Source organism: Parasteatoda tepidariorum, chromosome 1, assembly GCF_982258835.1.
Source record: "Parasteatoda tepidariorum strain Cologne lab strain chromosome 1, Ptep-v5.0, whole genome shotgun sequence".
NCBI classification, from domain to species: Eukaryota; Metazoa; Arthropoda; class Arachnida; order Araneae; family Theridiidae; genus Parasteatoda; species Parasteatoda tepidariorum.
Window position 1 is genome coordinate 67,765,082 of NC_141755.1, and position 22,973 is coordinate 67,788,054.

At 28.5% G+C, this 22,973-nt stretch overlaps 2 protein-coding genes across 3 annotated transcripts in view; one reads left to right on the forward strand and one right to left on the reverse strand.

Moving 5' to 3' along the window:
• Positions 1-1,742, forward strand: part of Dcr-1 (Endoribonuclease Dcr-1) — a 44,631-nt gene extending 42,889 nt beyond the window's left edge. The window contains exon 15 of the mRNA XM_087165723.1: positions 997-1,742. The gene's annotated coding sequence lies outside the window, so the exon portion shown is untranslated. The remainder of the gene's footprint in view (positions 1-996) is intronic.
• LOC107456533 (ethanolamine-phosphate phospho-lyase) lies at positions 1,288-22,336 on the reverse strand. 2 transcript variants are annotated; one of them, XM_016074415.4, is made up of 12 exons: positions 22,023-22,218; positions 17,709-18,024; positions 16,589-16,707; positions 13,514-13,673; positions 12,227-12,301; positions 10,734-10,824; positions 10,395-10,603; positions 8,621-8,721; positions 8,083-8,207; positions 6,127-6,281; positions 5,929-6,018; positions 1,288-2,809 (listed from the first exon to the last, which is right to left on the reverse strand). In XM_016074415.4, the coding sequence occupies exons 3-12, from the start codon at positions 16,641-16,643 to the stop codon at positions 2,578-2,580; spliced, it is 1,293 nt and encodes a 430-aa protein (XP_015929901.1). In that variant the 5' UTR covers positions 16,644-16,707; positions 17,709-18,024; positions 22,023-22,218; the 3' UTR covers positions 1,288-2,577. The 2 variants fall into 2 exon arrangements, with proteins under 2 accessions (XP_015929901.1, XP_015929900.1); XM_016074414.4 differs by lacking the exon at positions 17,709-18,024 and having other exon boundaries at positions 22,023-22,336.
• Between the last annotated feature and the right edge of the window lie 637 nt (positions 22,337-22,973).

A 22,973-nucleotide genomic window follows, 5' to 3' on the forward strand; every position in this document is an offset into this window, starting at 1 on the left:
ACAACTGGAGGAGAAGATATAATTTTGAAATATATAGGATCTTTGATGGCGATGATATCATTAAATCTATTAAATTAAGTAGAATGAGATGGGCCGGGCATGTAGTGAGAATGAGCCCAGAACGAACAGCATTGAGTCTCTAATGCAACCCCCTCCAATAAAAGGCCAAGAGGAAGGCCCAAAAAGAGATGGAAGGACTGTGTAGATGAGGATTTTGCCATCCTAAAAGTAAAGAACTGGAAAACAATTGCTGGGAGAAGGACAGAATGGGAAAAGCTTCTGAGGAAGGCCCAGGCTCACAAAGGGCTGTCGTGCCAATGCTGATGATGACTACTTGTTTAGAAATAGTGGTGGATAAAAATCAACTAAATTGAATTTATTAAACCGAGAATCACAATTAATAAACTACCATTTGAAAATATTTATTCGCTGTCCGGAGCAAGGTGGCATCTCTGTAGTTAGTATATGAATAAAACTATTTTTCTGTGTTCTATACTGCATTAATTTCTTCAAACCATTTTAGTAACGATAATATAAAAAGAAATTGAAAATTTACTCGAATTATGTGTTTTGAATAATCTTGGCTTCGCCGGTCACCGGTGACCCCCATGGCATTCAACGAGTTAATATATACATTTACTATAATATGAATAATTTCTCAAATTGTGTCTTAATAAGCATATTTGAATTGCAAGTTCCAGTATATATATATATACTGGAACTTGCGTGTTTTCTACTAAATACTATCTATTCTAAGCAATGCGCCGCATAGACGTTTGTGTTACAATATATTTAGAGTAGCGAGACAAAGTCTATTTTCTATATTTTACATTTAAATTTCGAATTAAGTATGCTGTTGACAAGGTAATTTAAATGTTTTATTAAGATTTTAATTCTAATATTAATTTTCTTACTTCTTTAACCGCATGTTTACCATCTTTTCACCATTTATGTTTATTTCTATGTAACTTGAACTATCTGGTCTATTTTTTCTAGATTTTCAGTATTCATTGTTACCATAGTGAACACATTTAGCCAAATGACCTCGAAATACACCAGATACAGTATCCTGAAAATACAGGAGGTAAAGAACCTGCAGCGCTCCCTAGTGTAGAATACACCATCTATAGTCAAGTATGCTTTTGAATCGAATCAAGTATGCTTTTTGAACGAAGAATGTATCAAGAGAGAATCCACTATATAAGTATTTGATGTTATAAAAATTTATGCATTAATTAAAAATGCAGAGAAAAAGTTTAGAGTTGCTCACAAGAATCAATTGAAACATAAAGACAAAAATATTTATTTAACAAAATGAAAACTGTACAAAACATACATATTTGTTCATCTTCATGTTACATAACTACAATGAATTGATATGAATATTTACATGATGAATAACGTATTATTTCAAATATTCGTTGTTGTTATATTGAAATTAATATTGCATCACATAAAAGTTATGTGTGATATTGGCGAGGATTAACTAATTCGTTGCTCATTCTTACTAATAAAGATATTTATAGAAAAATATTGATTTCCTCCTTAATCTATGTAACTAAATAAATACTACATCATAAGGGCTATTTTTAAAAGAATACAATATGAATAATTTCTCAAATTGTGTCTTAATAAGCATATTTGAATTTTCAAAAGAGAAAATTAGATTTTCTTTGTGCGCTAACAGCTAAATAACATTTAATATATGTAATCCTTAATAAAAATCATATTCGATATGCTCAGCATTCTAACTTATTTTTAAGAAAGATATCACTATTAAGCTCTTATTAAAACAAAATGCGTCATAACATCATTAGAAATATATTTGAACTACATGTTATTCGAGTGTTAGCAAAGTTGAAAATCTAGCAGCATATAATGTTATGCTATCATGATTAGTTTCTTACAGGGTGTTTAAAGATATCACTTTAAGCTTGTTTCAAAAATGAAATTAAAAACATAAACATTAGGGGTCTTAAAAATGTTATTTAAGCGTAAAATGTGCGAGGACAAACATCAAAACCAATTTCTTTGCCTGATGGAACTTCGAGGTTCGTATAATAATCACATTTTAATTATTTTCGATTTCCTAAGCAAGCAAACAGGTTTTTGTGTTTTTAGTACTGCCCATTCTCAGAGTCGACTTTTTAAACTTCTATTAAGTTATTTTCTCTTTTTATTATCAACTTCTGACCACTAATGTGTGTACTCTTTTTGTCTAGATAACAAGAACTCTAAAAATGTACATTAATTGCGGTGAATACGTAGCACCCGGTATAAATTTAAAATATTTAAAGAAAAAAGTTTGAAGATAGCTGCTTGAAAAATAATGATTATAAAAATATAAGTTTCCCTCTAAGAAACTTCAAACTAATATTGAAAATATAAATTTTTCCCATTATCGTTTTAAAAGGAAGCCTCAATTAAAAAAAAAAACATTTAACATTTGTCTTTAAAAATAATAGTATTCAACTTATTTTTAAAAATTTACTTATTCAAAGTGTTAATAGAAATAAATTGTTTTAACAGTTCTGGATTGAAAACTATATACAGATTCATGATCAGAATTCAGATGGCTCAGCTAGAAGACGCAGAAGCCATGTCGTCATCCGAGCTAGATGAAGTGTCAGATGAAGGTTCAGATGTTGACTCGTAACTATCAGTTTTTTCTTCGACTTCCGTAAGAACTTCATCCAATTTATCTACTAACGTCTTGACATTTTCTTCGTTAAAAACCATAGGTGGTTTGAATTTCAGGACATTACTATATTTGCCTTCAGCGCTGAGAAGTATTCGCTCCTGTTTCATCCTAGAAGTTGAAATATTTAAAATTTGAATTAAGAACTCAATATGGAGAACAAAGCAATGGTTACTAAAAACTAAAATGAAAATTATGAATAAATTTTTAAAAATGCATTAAACTAGCTGTAGTTTTTATATTTCATCCTTTACTTACATTGGCATTTTTGCAGAGTGATAAAAAATGAAGAAAACTTGTAAACCATGTGATTATAAATCCCGATGATTAATTTTAAAATTGCATGAATATATAAATATGAATCACATGCATGATTTTAAATTAAAAGAATATGAATCACATGCATGATTTTAAATTAAGAGAATATGAATCCCGAAATGAGGCTTTTAAATCACGTGAATATGAAACTCTATATCGAATTTAAAAAATGCGAAAATACAAATCATGATGCGTAATTTTTAGATCATGTAAAAACGAATCACGATGCATAATTTTTAAATAGCGCGAATACGAATCCCACTGTCTAGTTTTTAAAGCATGTATAAATAGGAAAATCGATGTTTGATATTACAACCGCAAAAACGAATCACAACATTGGATTTTAAGCTCGCGTGAATACGAATCGCTACATAGGGTTTTAAAAGTGCGTAGTTACAAATCGCGATATTGGATTTTTAAATCTCGTAAATAAGAATCGCAATGTACGATTCTTATCGCAATGTACGCAATTTACAGGCCCTCAGCAAAGGTACCTCAAGCCTTGTCCTGAATATCATAGAACAACTTGGACAACTTCAGCGTCTCCGGAAAAATTGCTTCTTGCAGTGGATTCCCGCCCATGTGAACCTAGAGTTCAATGAAATAGCTGATTCCTTGGCTAAAAATGCCAGAGATCTAAATCAAAATTCAATCCCAACCACGTTGGCAGATGCAAATGCTTATGCAAAGTCAAGACTATTCACCCCTTTAAAAATCAAAGCCCACGATCAAATAACTAATCTTGACATCGATAGGAAGACAGCCACTACTCTCATCAGACTAAGAACAAAACATCATAAAAACATGAAAATTTCTACAGATAAGACTAGAAAATATCAAAACTGTGGCAACTGTCTTAATGTGGAACTGACACCATATCATGTTTTTAACTGCCCTGCAGTCGCTGCAGGCCTTCACCTCTTAAACTACCCCACAGAAGAGGATTTGTATTCTTTTAATGCCATAGAAATAACAAAAACTATTCAAGCACACCATGAAATATGATTCTATAGAGGATACGACACCAACCAACCAATGTACGACATTTAAATCGCCTGATTAAGAATCGCAAACGTTCAACTTTTAAATCAGGTAAATACGAAAATCAATGCTTGAGGGAGGAATGAGGACTTCAATACTTTCACTTCGCGGAAAATTTAATTCCTCATAAAATATTTTAACTTGTGCAAAAAAAAATTTCAGCGAAAATTAGCGGAAAAAATGGAAAGATCTGAAAAAAAAAAGCGGAAATCCGCGGAAGAATCACATCCCTGAATAAAAGAAATGCACAAATTTATTTTCTTGTTTCATCTTTCCCGCTTAGAATGAGCTATTAGAAAGAAAAAAAAACTTGGACAAAAAAATAAATAAATAAAATAAAACTATTTAACTGGAGGAGAAGGACATTCGTACCTTGATACATATTTTAAACTGAAAATCAGAAATGCTTTAAATCTTAGAGAGTGGTATTCAATAACGATAATGTGATTAGATATTCATATTTGCACATTTTGCCTCACTATGAGGTAAGCCCGGGATCGAATCCCGGCTTTGGAGGAACGTTACGAATTCCGCACAGACCACAGTGCTGACATAAAATATACTCAATGATAGACAGATCATGGGTTAGAGTCCCCTTGCTGGCAGATGAACCGAGGGTGGTTTACCTCTCCATGTAACGCGATTATCAAAAAAGTCCTCTACAAAAGCAATTGTTTCCTAATATTTAATCCAGGTGTTCCCCTTGTCTTTTAGATTGTGTTCAAAATTACAGAGTTGAAAATTGATACTCGTAAACTCGAAATCGGGTCGGCTGTCTAACGACGGTTATAAAATATGTGCATTTGAACAGTGGTGGCTTAGGGCAGTGTTTCCCAAAGTGTGGTACGCGTACCCCCAGGGGTACGGGAACAATTTAGCGGGGGTACGCGTTCTTATGCAAAATATCTTGCAACAAACGAAAATTTCAAAAAATTTTATTTAAAAACAAAGCTAGCCATGAAAATTAACTATTACGTATTTTTCCATTGGCTATTTTTTGCTGAGTTAACAGTTAATAATTAGTGGGGCCAACAGCCAGTTGCGATTTTTGACTTTTGTGCAATTTTTTTATAGTATTCATTTTTTTATTAGTGGTACACAGCGTTATGAAAAATTTGGAAAGGGTACACAAGAGTCATAAGTTTGGGAAACACTGGCTTAGGGGATAGAGCACTCGCCGCCTAATGAGGTCCTGTTCGATTTCTATCGATGACTTTTCGATAGGAATCCTGATCCCGGTTACAGTCTTTAGGTAAAACATACTCCGTGATAGAGGGTTAGAATCCTTTTATCATCAGGCTAACCGTTGGAGATTTTCGTTAGTTGCATCAAAAAGTCTTCCACGAAGGTTAGTTTGTCCTTACGCGTAATTAAAAAGTTCAATTGTCTAAAGGGTTGAGTTCAAAATTGCACTCTAAATTGGGTCGACTGTTTAACGCCAGATATAAAATAAAATAGGTACATTTAGGATTTATCGATTTCGTTGGTGCAGGGGATAAAGCCGCCAATAAAAAAAAACAGTAAATTCAACTTTTATTTTAATTCTTTTGTTTCGCATTTAAATAAATAAAATAGCTGAATTTAATTGCGCCGGCAGAATGAATAAAAGCTGTGAAATTTGCTGAAAACAGAAAAAAAAACAGAAAAAACAGACATGCAGGAGAAATGAAGGTTCATCAGTTCAAAGAACGATTTTTCTCAAGTAGGCGTGATTAATACTAAGTTACGTTGAGGAGGAAGAACAGAGGCATTTAATTTAGAAAATTGCTTATAAAAAATTTCGAATTTTAATATATTGCCTTAAATACCATGAAATTATTCTTTTACCTTCCAATAGAACATGAATTTTAATAATTTAGAAATTACTCTACCTTGCAATTGTATAAGCTGCTTCTTCTGTTGCTGGAGCTTTCGTAATGCGGTCTTTTACTAAATCTATTCCAACAAACAAACCAGCTCCCCTAAAAAATAAATTGAAAAAAAATTAATCCGTTATTAGATAAAAACACACAAAAAAACATTCAAATTTCCTTTTATATTTAAAAAAAAATTAGCGAAATTTTATTTACCTAATATCGCCAATAATTGAATGCCGTTTCTTAAGTTCGTGAAGGTCATCTAAAAGTTTATTTCCAGTTTTTTCAGCTTTTGAAAGCAAATCTTCATCCTCGATTATATCCAAAACTGAGTTAGCTATTGCCATGGACACCGGGTTTCCACCATACTGTAAAAGACAGAAAAACTTTTAAAACTGTTATGATACGTACAGAAAAAAAATTGGCAAAATAGTGAGTTTTTTGATTTATATAAGCTTTAACTAATATAGTTTCTAAAATTTCAAAATTCTGTTAATGGTTTATAGAAATTTGTTTGCCAATGATATGACTCATAGTCACCTTATAAACTGTTAAACATTATGAAAAAACCTTAACCATTTCGTGTTAGTTCGTGTTCAGTCATATAAAAAGTTTATTGCATTTTATAAATTTATGTCATTAGTTCATTATGGTATTTATTTATTCAAGTCATTAATTTGTTCTATTGTTTTACAATTTCATATTATTAGAATACAGAGTTTCGTGCAACTAGAGTTGCATAAACGTAGATTGTTTAATAACTATTTACTGATTCTTGACAGTTATGATTTCACAGAATTGTATCCCTGCAAGTAATGTCATCGATGCGTGACGTCCCTTATACAGGGTGCGTAACCATTAACCAAATTATTAAAAAAAATAAGCACTTTTTAAGCATTCAAAAAATATTTTTAAGCACTTAAAAAAAATATAATTAGGCAGGGGAGGAAAGTTTTTGACAATCAACGGTTTTATCTTCTTTTAACCGTCATGTCAAAAAAAACAAACCTTTTGGCATTGTTTTTGACAATTGTCAAAAATCATGACATTTGGAATCATGTAATACGAATGGCGTTTTCATACGCCACTGACTGACTATACGCCAAAATAGATTTGGGTTGAATTAATCATAAAAACGTTAAATAGAATAATGTGAACTGTGACCTTTTGCATAATTCGAAGCGAAAATCAACATAGTAAAGGAAAAATCTCATTTTGAAAAAGGGAAAATTAAGCACTTTTTAAAAATACCCAATGAAAAAAGCACCTCTATAGGGTTTTAAAAAACAAAAAGAAGCATCTTTTAGCACTTTTTAAAAACGCTACGCACCCTGCTTACAGTTATCAAATTAAATCTGATTTAAATCACATGGTTCGACATAATAGCTTCACTTCTAGAGTTGCAAGAACCAAATTGCGCGCAATATATATGAAGAAATTTTTCACATTTACTCAATTGTGATGGATGAGCAATTTTACGAAACATTCAATATGAAACAATATAAATTACTCACTCATCACAATTCAAAATATTCATGTTGAAGTTAACATTTATGAATCAGGGGTCTGTTTAGAAGAAATTTGGGTCCGTTAACGGACCCTTCACAAAATATCTTTTCATAAAAACGGACCCTTTACAAAATATTTTAACTTAAAAACGGACCCTTCACAAAATAATTTTTCTTTTAATCGGACCCTTCACAAATTTGTTTATCTTCATTATTATTTTGCTAATTGAATAAACCCTTTCCAGGGCAGAAAACAAGAAAGACAAATGCAAACGAATTAAGTTTTGTCTTCGGCAGACGATTCTTCCATTATTCGTCAAAAATTAATATTCTGCGTTCAGCAGTATAGGCAAAATACCAAATATTTGCATGTTGCATCTCTAATTTAGAAGGAGCAATTGTTGTTTATTTTTTAAAATTTAGTTTTTTTAATTATAATTTTACAGTGTTGAGCATAATCTTGTATATCTTTACAATTTAAAAACTCCTTAAAAAAGTTTTTTTTTGCAATAACGGACCCTATTTGCACAAATTCATAAAAGCGGACCCTGTTTGAAAGAATGTGAGTAATTTTTTCACAATTTCACGAAAAACGGACCTTTCACAAAATGTCTGGACAGACCCCTGTGAATGTTAAGTACAAATATTTTTTTCAACTTACAGTGTTAAAATAAGATACTCCGAGATCTTTAAAGCTTCGAGCGATTTCTTTCGTAGTTATAACTGCAGAAACAGGATGCCCGTTACCCATGGGTTTGCCAATAGTAACTATATCCGGGCAAACATCTGAAAATAAAAGTTTAAAAAGGTTATGCATGTTTCAAAATATTTTATTTTAAATAATAAAATCATCCATAGCTATGAGACTGGAAAAGATAAAGCTAGCAACTTTTGTGTTTGATACATAAATGCAAATACTTAACTTGCCAAACTTGCAATCGGTTTAGATTGAATTGTTATACGTAAAAAGCTAAAAAAGATTGTGTGCATTTAATTTGAAAATATTATGCTAATTTCTGCGTCATAAATTATAGTTAATATAGTTATAATACACAAATAAAAAAAACTTGTTTCTTCCTATTTTTTATTTGTTAAAGTTAGAGAAATCTATCAAAATACCTATAAATAGGTAAAGAATACCTCTCTTTAAGTTTTAACTCTTAATGTATATTTTTTTAAAAAAAGTTACAATTGCTTACCCTCTCCTTGTAATTCAAAGGCCCACATATGTTTTCCAACTCTGCCAAATCCAGTTTGAACTTCATCGGCAACACATATACCACCAGCTTGTCGAACATAGCTGCATTAAAAAAAAAAAAAAAAAATTGTAGCATAAAGTTATGATATATTTCTTAAACTTAAGGGGTCACAGTACCTTTGCAACAATTTTTTAAAATAAAGGTATAATCATTCATTTTGAGGATGCGTTACATGCTCATTTAAGTTATAATCAATAATTTATCTTCAAAAAGCAATTAAACTGTTTAATTTTTTTTAAATTTTAAAAAAAGTTGAAAAAATTCTAAATTTTTAAATCCCTAAAGCTTTTTTATTTTAACATATTTTCAAAAAAAGTTTTTTTCATAGTGCTTGAAATATTTATCTTAATAATTTTGTGCATTCATTTGTTGATATATCAATTAGAATATTTTTTATAGATTATTTTGTAAAAAAGTAGAAAAAAAAAGGGTAAAAATTCCTGTTAGGTATATATAACATGCCGTAAAAATTGTAATACCTCATAAAATGCTTATTCCATGCACAGTTTAAATAAGTGTATTATGCTCAAGATAAAAAAGTTTACTTCAAAGCTTTATCTTAAATAGAAAAAATTCCTTAGGGATTTAATTAAGATTAAGACACAAAATTATCATCTATGCGAAAAAGCACTTTAAAGTCAGACTGCTGAGCAAGTTTCTGTATTAGAACAATTTAAAATCATTCATAACTTTTTTAAAAATGTAGATAGAGAGATGAATTTTTTTCTGTACATTTGAAATACTTTGAAGTTTTATTATAAGCAATAAAAAAAAATTTGGTATTTTTGTCATTTTTTGGGTACTGTGACCCCTTAAGCGAAATAAATCTTATATAAAGTCTTTAGATATTGTTCCAAGGATATTTAACAAGAGTTAAAAATTAAAACAAGTGTCATCGACTGAATGTATTAATGACAAAATGTTAATAAATTGAGGGATCATTAAAACAAATACTTTTGTAAATAGTTAAAAAATGAAAATATTTTTTTTTACATATTAGAATAGTTTGCATCTTTTCAATTTGTATCTTAGTATGACAAGATTTGCCATTTGCCGATTTGTTTTTCTGCTAAATCAGCCCAGCAGAACAATATTTCGTTGACTTGATGAAGATTTATGCATGGAACTTAAAATGAAAAACATTACACTTAAAGCTACTTTTATCCTCGTGGTTGAATTGCCTTTACTAAGAAGCAATCTTCATGATTTTAGGGATTTTACCCAAAATATGTTTAAGTTACGATTGTGAGATACAAAAGCGTACGTTCTCTGAATAAACATAACTTATTCAAATCAGTAACATACTGAGAAAAAAAGAAACTAGTAAATTTATATCATTTCTAGATTACTTTGATCATCACGTTTTTTTTTTTTTATTATAACATCTCTACTACTACTTATGAAAAGTTTTCTAGTATGTGTCTTGAAACTATTAATATTGGCATGGATATTTTATTTTTTCCTAAATCAGGCGGAAAAAAAGAACGAAATTATCAGTTTGTTTCCTTATGTTAGGAAACTTATAACTCGTTACAATTAATAAAACTAGCTTATAAAAAAATAATTTCATGAAAATATTCTTAATAATACTTTGCATATTATTCATTTATTTTATTATGAATTACAACTTATTGGAGTTATACTATATTATAAATTAAACTTATTGAAATTTTAGATATTTTCATTACTAATATTCATCACTGAAGAAACTCACTTGTATACTTTTGAAAGATAACCCTTTGGTAGTACAACTTGACCCCCACAACTGACCATTGACTCAGCGTAGAATGCTGCAATTTGCCGACCTTTGGAATGTGCTTTGTTGATAACATTTTGCACATTTTCAGCATACTTTTCGCCAATGACGTCACTGTCGTATTCGTCAGATGTGTATTCTCCACGATAACTACATGGTAAAGCAGCCTAAGAAACAAAAAAAATAAATATAAGATAAAGCATTTTTGTAATTTTATCTATCAAGTATTTCAGATAATCAAATGAGATTAATTGCTTACGAATATGGTTATCAATCAAGGCGAAAGTTTCAACTTACCACATGCACATAATCCTTTTTACCGCCAGTAATTTTTTCAAATTTCATCGGACTCATATCCGTAGATGTCGATAGATTTCCATGATATGCACTGTAAGAAACACAAATTTTTAAAACCTTCCGTCAAAATGTCCTCAAAACATAAAAATACATCCACAATTATCAACTTTAACTTCCTTTACGGTAAAGCTTTCCCAGATGTAAAATAAAATTTTAAAACATTAGCATTTTTACAAATCATTAAAATCCTGACAGCATGCATATTTATACAAGATGATGTATGAGTGAAAAAAAAAGCTATATTTTGAAACGCTTACAAAGTAGGTACAGTTAAAACTTGTAGGCGAAATTACAGGACACATTGAGATTTTTTTTTTCTGTATGCCCATTCTAATTATTGTTCATTTTTCGGAAATGTCGAATTATAGTGTTTTCGAGAACAAATCTCAAGCATACATAGTACACAACACCTCCTAAAGAAGAACATAATTGACGAATAACACAACTGACAAACGCTTGTTTTAGATATGGAAACCATCTGCTGTTGTCAGAACTATTTATTAAAGAAGAGAGTTGTAAGGCTTTCTTTTCTAGGTGTTGCTCTAAATCGTCGTAGTCCATTCTAAGCTGTCGGCGGTTTTATAAGACTTTACTATTCGTCTATTTACTATGTTTGGCACCATAGCCATTGGTGGCAAACATAGTGAACAAGCCATACAAAATTCGAATAACTGCAGAAAGGTTTAAAGTTTACAAAAAGTTTTGAACTCAGTAGTTCTTTTTTTTTTTTTAAATTTTCTTTTTTCTTTTATACAACTCAAACACTTTCTAAATGCATTAATGTTTCCATTGTTTACATCTCAGAGTGATAAAAATCATTTTAAATAAGAATTAAACAAAATCAAATATTTAAACTGTCCTTTATGCTACTAGTGGGAAAACCTTTCAGCAAAGAGTTATAAAATTTGCGCAAAGATCATGTTTTATTCATTCCCCTGATCTAAACAAAAATACGAAAAATTAGCTTAAAAAGTGATTTTTCAAAAAAAAACTATTTTTTTGCATTTAATTTTGTTTCTACTTAAAAGAAATAAAAAGGAATGTCAAAAGCAATGTATCAAAATGAAATATTTAATTAAAAAATATAAATTTATCTCCATTGAACAAAATATTAAATAAATAAAACGTTTAAAAAAATAAAGAATTCAAATAAATAATCCGCAGATAAAAAATTTAATTTTAAAATTTAAACTATAGACTTGCAAAATAGAAATAAAAAAAAACATTTCATATTTTATTTTATTCTAAAAGTTGAGAAAAATATATAAAAATTGTAAGAATAAATGAAAAATGAACAAAAATTATTGTATTTTCAATTTTTTAAGTGAAATTGAGCATTTGGATAAAGAGTCCTCGAATCTGCGATTTTTGTTGGCAGAATTGGAATTATGTAATAGAATCATTTCATCCTTTACAAGTCATATAATACTCACCCGTCTAAAACAATGACGTCTTCGTGACCAGTATGGGCTCTGGCTAATCTTAAAGCTAAGTCATTCGCTTCTGACCTGCAAAAATAAAAATAAAACTTAATTATTGAGAAATTGAGCAGAGTGTTTTAAAATATTTTTGTTGTGTTAATATGCCCACAATTAGAATACATTTTTAAAAAAATGTGTGTTAATTATTATATAACCTAATGAATCCGGTAAATCTTACTTTAATAATTGATTATTCTACTATCTAGAAAAATAGTAAACAAGTTGCAAATGTTTCAGAAAAATTGCGATTTGAATATCATTTCCTACATATCAAATCAACTAATTTCTCCAGTGGTCCTATTTTTGACAAAAAATAGTTTGAATTTTTATTAAGTCTGCGACGAATGTGAGCTTCCTTTAAACATAACTTTAAATTTCTTCTTAGAAATTAAATATATAGTTACAAACATTTTTTTTTTTTTTGGTCAGGATTTTATTGATTGTTTGTAAATACAACTTTTCTCCAACTTACACCCTTCATTGTGATTCCATCTTGTACACATTGATTTCTCGGAATCTTTCCACATTTTTAATGTTGATGACTATTCCAATATTTCTAATTTTTTGTTTCATTTTAGATCTTTATAACAGCCAATTTTTACCTTATCTTTGCTCTTTTTCATCTCTGATTTAGTCTCGTTCGTCACTTCCTTCAATGGTCAATTTGTCTCGCAATTATCTCGTGTTGTAATTAAGATTGATTAATTGACTGACAGCTATAAAATAGCTGTATGCGTTGTTGCTTCTTTTCGTCGTCAATTAATTCAGCCTAAACACGATCATTTCATTCTTTATACAACATATGGATTCAAGAAAAGAAATGTCAAATACTAATCAACTGATAAACTTCATTAGCTGCAAAACTTCAGGAGACTTTAATACATCGTGTTTTGGAGTGTTCTAAATAGGCGTTATTATATTGACAAGTAGATCTTGCTACTTCAGTTCTTTGGGATTATTCTTACCATAAAATGCTCATAATCTATGAGAGATACGTATCAAGTCATGTTTTGACCATAGATATGTAAAAACAGAATTACAATAGTAACGTTTTGAATAAATAGCAATGAAAATAAACCTCAGCCTGAGTTGCTTCATTTAGTTTTTTCAGCTATACAAAATCCCAGAAATCTGAAGTAGAACTCAAAAAGTTACAGAGTTTAAAAAATAGTATTTAGTCATTTATTTCAGCAGTTTAGTTTATTTAGTAGCTTAAATAGTATGAATAAGACTAAATACCCAGAATTGACGAAATAGCAAACATTCAATTTCGGTGGAAATGTAGCTAATAGTTTTTGAGCATAGATGACTATGTTGTCGTGTAAGTAACGGCTGTTGGTGCATAGAAGACTCATCTGCTCTGCACAAGCCCTTGTCACACGAGGATTACTATGTCCAACTAAAAAAGAAATGTATACGTAAAAATCAAAACTATTATAAAACAAAAATAAATTTTTACTAACTTATATTGTAATAACAATTTACAATACAAAAATATCTTAAAGCATTACATTATTGTCTTTAAAAAAAACAACAATTGAAGCTTAAAAGTGGTGAAACTTATGCAAATATCTTAAAATATCACATTGTCTTAAAAAAAAATTAAAGCTTAAAAGTGGTCAAACGTTTTGCACCTGGGCATGTCTTCTATAAAAAATTTCCCCGAATACACAACTTGATTATTAAATAAGAGGAAGACTTTCCATCGGTAAAAATAAAAAAGGATGTTTTTAGACGTCAAATGTTCAGTCAATAATCATTGAAAACTAATTAGTCCAAAAAAAGGGGCTATTTTTGTGCAAAGATTTATGAAAAAGGAATAAGCACAAATGTTACAATTCCATGAACAAGGCCTAATCCAGGTAACCAAAGACTGTCTAAGAACTTAATTTTTCACAAAAACGATTATTTAAATGGCGGCCTATCAGAATAGTTTTCAAATTTCTATTTCTTTGTTGAATAAAATATGGAGGTTAAAAATGTTTACGAATATGTATAAATTATGCGAAATAGTTCAATTATTGTATTATAGTTTTGATTACTTGGAGGGAAAAGCTTTATTTTGATCATGTAAGATTAATTAATCTCACGAGAATTTCTGCAAAAAAAAAAATTTAGAAAATTTGTACAGACCCTTTAATAAAATAATTTCCTTCATATTTTTAAGGCTGTTGTTAGACCAGTTTCAATGAAAAGTTTGCTTCATATTCTTCATATGAAACTATAGATAAGAAAGACTAAGAGAAAATGTTTGATTGTTACATTATTTAATAAATTTTGCAATCTCAAAAATATAATTGTGGAATAATTTTTAGTCCAAAAACTGTCTCGATGGCCATACTTTGTGCAAAAAAGTAAATATGTTTAAGATTTTAATGCGCCATTTTTCTTATCATTTGCTTTAAAATTGCTTCCTTTTTTTTCTTCAATATTATAAATATAAAAAAAAATAATGAAGCACATCTAGATAATGAGCTCGGAGCTATTCAGACGTAGCGGAATCTTCCAAAGCTTCTTTCCCTTCATGCAAAGCAATAATGAATCTCTAACTTTCCTAAGCTTCCGTAAGATTTTTTTTTTTTGGAATATATTTATGAAATGTAATTATTTTCTCAATTTATGGAGTTTTTTTTTAAATAGTTGTAAGAAATACAGTGCTTTACGTAATTATTAATCATATTAAAAAATAAACTTTTAGTAAACTTTTATAGATATAAAAATAGCAAACTTTTTTCCCATATAGATTCTTATGCAATATTGGAACACCCCATAAACTAGCAAATTTTTCTACACTAATAATTGAAGTTATGGATAATTAAAAACTTAATTTCACCAGGGAAAAAAAAGGAGTATCCTGTTTTAAAGTTTCTTGACAACTGTCTGTTAAATTTTATTCATTTACGATTTCACAGTATAATTTAACGAATTTCCTTCATTTTGTATGAAATTTCCCAGAAAAGATACAAAAATCATGTGACAAAAATAAATCTTTGCGAAAAGCTATTATTTGGCAACAAATGTAAACACAACAAAGCTTGCGAGGCGATGACGCAACACGCTTTTCCGTTCAATGAAAATGACTGTTTACCTGTTCGCCAAATGTCTCTGCATTTGGCTCAGTTTCAAACTTAACGCAGGCGGAGGAGATCTAGCCAAGACCGCGAACACATTGCGCAATGCTGCGTTTCTCACCCGCAGTTCACGAAATCGATATATTCAGGAGAAAAGTTCCAGTTTCAGATATGAAGTTTAAAGGAATGCAATTGAACAATTGACTTATAAGAACTTTTTAAATTGTCTTGTTTTTCTTTGTTGTTGGCGAACGGGATTTAGAATTAAGGTCAAGCTTTCTATTTTTAGCAAAAGTCATCAACCCTTTGCTAGAGACGAATGAGTTGGTAGAATTAATTACGAGAGAAAAACATTGCGACTTGGTTTTTAAATACTTATAAATAGCTTGGGGCTTCTTAAAGTTTGATTTTAACTTCAATTCTGAGAATAAATTTCAGTTAAGTAATTTTGTCGATTTAATTTCAAATATATATTAAATTTTGTTTCTAAATTTAATAAAAACATTTATAAAAAGAATTATTTTCTACTGTGTTTTCTTTTTTATTGAAGTAAATAAAATTAATATTTCTTTGACATAAAAACGAAGGGTTTCGGTAGAATATATGAAGTTGAAATAATGGGTGAAGGCTAAAGTTCGTGCTCGCTGAGACTTTTAGAAAATCAAAAAATACAACTAAAAGTTAAGATTAAATGAAAATTTTATTTATAATTCAATAAATTTTATTTTATGATACAAAATTACCATTATTTGTCAATAATTAATTCTAATATTAAAAATTTTTAACGAGTAAAAATTATTCAAAAGGGGGAAAATAACATTTTCTGATAAAATGAAAATGAATCAATCAAGCTATTAAAATACAATTCTTAGTAAAAAAAATTGCAGAGAGTCTCATAAAAATAAATAGTCATATTTTCAATAAAAAAATTAGTCTTTAAAAAGTAATGTTAATATAAAAGACCTTGTTACTAAAATTCTATGCAATGGGAATGGGCAAGTATGACAGGGAAATTTCAGTACAGTTTTTCCAACGGGCTCAACTTTTAAAAGGGTTAAAAATCAAATACAGCTAGTTACAAAAAACAAAAACAATGTAACCAATGTTGTGAGCCCTCAACCAAGTATATAACTTTTCCAAAATGACTGAAAAGTGAATTGCTTTAAAAATAACAAAATTATTTTCTTTTAAAACTAACAGTTATTTCTCGTAAAAAAAGAATAAAAGCTGCGTCTAATCTTACCATGAGCAACATTATTGATACAATCAAGATAACGTCTGCCGCATTCATCGAACATGTACTGCCCTTCACCCCGTACAATTTTTAGAGGATCCTGTTCGAAAAAAAGAGTGCAAGACTCCCTAAAAAAATACAAAAAAACATTAGGAAATTTTAACAGCTTACCTACGCATAAAATACTGGTCAATAAATTTCAAAAGGTGTCAAACGCACAGTTTAAAAAAAAATTCCATTGCTTAAAATGATGTAGTAACCATTTAATTATAAAAAAAAAATCGAATAAATTTTTCTATTATTTAATGTAATTTACTATAAATTTTATAGATTGAAATTTCCTTGTATTTATATTATTATATGAATATGAATACAGTGAATATAGTTTGACACCTTCATTGCAATATTTTAAAATAAAAGATCAAATAACAGTATATAAACAACGATTTTCTCGTATTGACACTACTAAAATGTAATTAAATATTTATATGGAAGGTTGGGTCTCAAAATCCACGCAGATCGTGCATAATTGAAAAAATGTTAAGTTTTTCCAAAAAAGAAAAGATAAGTAGACTTCAGTAGAGGAAACAAATACTGAATATTCATACCTATACTTAAGAAGTATGAATTGTAATAAATTCTAAAAATAACAGATTGAAAGAAGATTAGATGAGTTATAAGATGAATGTTAATAATCACAAACAATTTTAATAATCACAAGTTAAATATGACAAACCAGAATCTTTGAAACAGTAAAAAATTTGCGACGAAGGAATGAGACAGCATATCGATAAAAAAAAATGGCAATCTAATCAAAATGCACGATGAGTTGAAACAAAAATACAAGAACTATGTTATGACTTAGATATTCAATGAAATGTAAGTAACTTCAACCGTAATACCAAATAAAAATATGAACATGGTCCTCAACCGCTGCTCAATGGAATGCGTTAGTGGGTTAAGGAAGCTTTCGCTAAAAGTGAAATAGATTCGGAAAGGAAAAATAGCTTCAAGAAAACAGAAATTCAAAACAATTTTGCCAGCTATGAGAGAAAAAAATATTAATAGACATTTTTAAAAAGAATTTAAGGTGAGTCACAATAAAAGAAGATAGAACAGAAAATATTACCTCCCCCTCAAAGTTTTTTTTTAAAGTTGAAGGGTGACGTCTATGGGAAAATAATTTAAGAGGGGAAGGAAGAAGTCTATGTGTTGCTGTAAATAACTATCAAAAGTTCATGTCTGTAAATCTGTCTTCACTGCATAGCATCATTAAAACAGCTATGCAACATAGCCATCATCTCCAACTCTGGAGATGAAAGCTATTCTTTTTTTTTTCCAAACTGTTCAGCTCATGTCGAAGATTCGTCGATTGTTCTGGAAAGAATTGAGGTGAGGGTGTCTTCAGGGTCAGCTCACAACTTCTTTTAAGTCTAGAAAAAGGACTGAAAAAAGTTTTTTGGCATTAGTAATGTTTCACAAGGGATCAGCCATCCATTCGGTGGCTAAAAAAGCTAGGACAATAAACATAACTAGCACACACATGATTACAAGCATGCAGCAAGTTGTGACATGTTTGTTCGTAAGACTAAAATTATAAAAAAAATAAAAATAAATTTTCATCAACAAATGTACAACAAACAATGACGAAATGACACTATATAGTCACCCTATGATAGTTTTTGTAAATACTCGTTAGTATAAGAAGCCGATTTCTAATTTCAGGAGGTTTTAAGTCGAAATTCGGAAGCGTGGGGTGGTGTTAATGTGGCTTAAATCAAGATTTTGTCGATAATTTTTTAATTTAATTTTTTTGCGATGATATTTAATTTTAATTTAAAAAAAATTAACATGCTTAAAAAATTGAAATTCTGAAAGATTAGAATGAAACATACGAAACACGTAAAAGGCTCTTTATATTCCGTAATCACCACCCTTAATGTACATTTCAGAAATGAAGTAAAATGACACATTGGAATGTCAAATATTTTAAAATCTTTATGTAAGCCCCTACGAATTATGAATAAAAAAGATTTAATTATTAAAGCCAGCATGCTTGATCCAAGAGCTCCCTTGCCCTCTGGATTAGGTTCAAAATTATAAGGCATGAAAAATTATAATTATTGAGTTGAACATCAATAACTGTAAAAACAGATGTAACCAAACAAAACTCTTTCAAGCATTCAATTTTCGGCTTATTATTATTTAGAACTTCTATTTAACTTATCATTTCATCGTATAAAGATAGTTATTTAAATGTAGCTTTACTGTATGACGCCATTCTTTGCAGGAAAAGAAAGCAGCCAAGAGAAAACAGCCCGTTTTTAATAGAGAAATTCCATAAATATACCATTTTCGAAGGAAAGAGGATCACGTTTTGAAATAAATTGTTGATTCGTGCAATTATGCCATTTATTTCATACAAAGGAAGAAAAATTTCTTAATATAGCAAATATTCTGAAAGTAATAAAAAAAGAAATGAAATTTTTGAATTTGAATGTTCGATTTCATAATTTAAGTAAGAGAAAATACTAAAATATTAAAATTAATATTTCGCTTTTGAAAAGGTCATCGCAATATTCATGCCGCGTAATAATTCTGCCAGACAGCTGAAAACGTCGTTTGAATTTTAATTATTGAAGGCTATTCGGTACGATTCATTTGAAGGTGACCTTGATTTTGACAAAATCGAAAAGTTACATTAAAAAGAAGTGTCAGCGGTTTTGTTGTGATGCAGTTTTGTTGTGAAAATTTTACTGATGACTTGATAGTAAACATTAAAAATGCAGAAAAAGTTTATTGTTATGGTTCAATGAAATATACTAAATTCTAAAAATTTTACTGCGCAATTGCATAGAAAGTAAAAACAATAAGATAGTAAATTATAATTTATGTGTCATAAAACTGAAGCAAACTTCAGAGTTAAACTCCTTTATTTAATTTGTACAAAGGACGGATGAAGAGAATATTGTCAAATAAAGTTACGCACAAAAATAAATTTTTAAGCAAATAAACAAGAATGATAAATTAATTAATTTAAGAATTAGATTCTAAGAATAAAGATTCTTTGTAATTAGCTATTAATTTCGTCAATCAAATCTGCCTTCAATAACAAGTAAACAATACTTAAAAAAAAGCGGAAGTGAAGCAGGTTTAATCTAAATATAATGTAACCTTTAATGAGCGGATATTTTAAGTAATTTTTTTTATTTATCTTAATAGAAATTATTGAATTTTTGAATTAAATAAAATATTCAAAGTAACGCAACAGCTAATACTTCTCTCCTAATTTTTAGTATTAATAACACCCTCAAATCAAACAAATGATTGCGGTTATTTATTAAAAAAATGTTTTTTATTAACGCAAATAAAAAATAATTGCATCTTTTTATTTCTTTAAAAAGTAAATGTTTTGCAACAAAGCAAATAAAAATGATAGAACCTTTTTTTTTTATTATTATTAAGGTCAATGTTTTATACCAAAGTGAATAAAAATAAATGCAATTTTCTTATTAAAAGGTGAATGTTTTGTATTCTCCATCAATAATGATAAAAATTTTCTCCTAGAACACTACATAACAAAGAGAAAAAGGAGATTTTTCTCTTTTCTCACTTCCAAGGACAAGGTTAAAAAGTGAAGTAACGAAGTATGAGCTAAGTATATTGCATAACATATAGCTCTAAAATTTGTTCTCTAATCGAAATCTTATTTGGTGCATTAAAAAACTAAGCAATTTTATATTTATAGCTCGCTTAGATAAAAGGAAACAATAAAGAATATTACTGAATTTCAAAGATATTGGTTTAAAATTAAAAAATATTCTCCAAAACATATTTAAAGATGTCTAATCTTCAGAAAATTTAAAATGATATGCTTGACGCAGTTTTTAGTTTCAACAATTTGGCAAAATATATAAATTAAATTTAATAAAAATGCTTAAAAAAATAGATATGAATTAGCTGATGGATTTTGATAATTTCGTCAGAAGTATTAGAGAAAATGTATGCAAATGAATATAAAATTTTACTTACATCTTTTAACTATTTATACGGCATTTAACAACTAAATTTTTTGACAATATCTTAATAAACTATAAAAAATATACAACATTTCTAACTTTAATTTTATATTATTGCCCATTATTCATATAATTGCCATTAATATAGAATTTAAAAAATAAAATATCATCAACAATTAAAAATTCTCTGAATACAAATAAATATGTGAATATACTATCATTAAAAAATGAACTTAAATTTTGGTTTAATTTAAATAACTATTCCTTGAAAGAAAAGCAATTAAATTGACCTGTTAAGATATTAATAATCTTTCATTGATAACATTTCTAATTGAGTTCAATAAAATTTCAGTTTCCCTTAAGTATTTATATCATCGTTGACATTTTAACTCGAATCTAAATAGTTTGAAATAAGATTTTATAATGTATCAATCAAAGCTATTAATTAGTTTTTTTTAAATATTTTTTTATCTTTGATAAATCATGTTAAGTCATGTCACAGCTTACTGATTTATAACTACAGGTATAAATTTCTAATTTAAGCTTTAAAACTAGTTATTTTTTTCGTTATTTTAGGCATCTTGAATTTAACAATTTATTCTAATAATAAATTTAATACAATATGAAATAATTGAAAAAATTTCTATACTTCAATTTTATTTTACACATATTTTTTTAGTTTTTAAAATATTAATCGAGCTGAGAAGCCCAGATGCAAAAACTGCTTACATAGTTTTGATAAAGTTTGAGAAAATATGATTGACTATAATACAAAACGTGTTAACTAAGATCTTCTTAAAATTGAAATATGAAGACATTGAAAATTGAAACTATAATATGTTAACTTTGAAACTCAGAAAGAAATGTGTACAATGATTTAATTAATTTTTTTCCATCCTAAGTACACTTATGAAACTTGCCTTGTTATTTCATAAATAGTCAGCGATATTTTTATTTTGAAAAATATATTCATATTTATAAATTCAGTGTTAAGGGAAACAAAATGTTTCTGCAGTTGTCAATTTTGTTGATCAAATTTTTCTTTAGTTAATAGATAATTTCGAATTTAGATCATATTAAGCTTCTATAAAATAACCTAATGCACTAGTAAGAAATTAAAAATTTTAACTTTCAAATATTCAAAAACTTTTTAGTAAAAAACAAAAAAGTCCTGCACACAATGCATGTCACAACTTATATTTAAGACTCATGCATATAATTTCATGCAAAACTCTACACTTTCAAATAACAAATTCTAAATACATTTTCATAAACACAAATGCAAAATAAAACATTCAAAATCCATTCAATAGAACATTCAAAATTCATATAGTTTTGTTAAAAACTTAAGGCAATTAACATATATCAATTAGAAAAATAGAATAAACTTTATTAAATTATAAATAAAAGAAATAAATATTTACCCGACATAAGTTTTACGAAGACGGAGAGTTTCCTCTCGGGGCATTTTTTCCAAAGGACCAACTGACATTTTCCCGTTTTTTAGACGAGAACGATACTTGAAAATGAATAAATTAAGAGTAAAGAAAACTATTTCTACAAGTTCTGTAACTGCCGTATATTTATACTGCAAGCGCGGAAAGAGGAACGTAGGGTTGCAGAGATAAACTTGGCGATCAAAAGAAGGGTTGAAAGGGCAATAAAATCAGCCAAAGCGGAATTCATTCGAAATCTCTGAGAACAATAAACAGCTCGAACTCCATTGACTCTCAAGAGTAACTCGAACTTTTTGATTTATTTGTTCTAATTTTCTTAAGTTCTAGGTGCGGTTGAAAGTTCACAGTTATTCTTTTCTAATTGCGACATAAATTCCGAAAAGATCATTTACCGGTATTAGTTTGCGAGTTTCCGAAAACAATCGCTCCAAGCTTCTTCGAGTAATAATGCCTGAGAATTTAAGGAAACTTAGTGTAATTTTTATCTTCTTGCTTTATTATTTGATAATTTGAGCAATTGAAAAGCGATTGAAATAGTTATCAAAATTTAGGAAATTAACTGTGAACAAAATAAAAATTTCTAAAAGAAGAAAAAACTGATTTTAAAAAATACTTTCTTTATTTAATTTTTTAAAAATTTAAATTTAATTAATTTAATATTTGTTAATTATTTTTAAAAGAAATAATCATAAGGATTCAAATGCTATAATTTGTAATAATTAAGTGAAATATAAAGCAATTGTAATTTCATTTTAAATGCAAGCAAACATACAAGTTTTAAAACACACGTACTCAGCATTAATGTATTTGAAAGAAATTTGAACTCTCATTAAAATGAAAGTTGTTTTTATAACACTTTAAAATTTTATTTAGAGCAATTAAGGTTTTCAATTTTTCTTATCAAAATAATTATAAAAA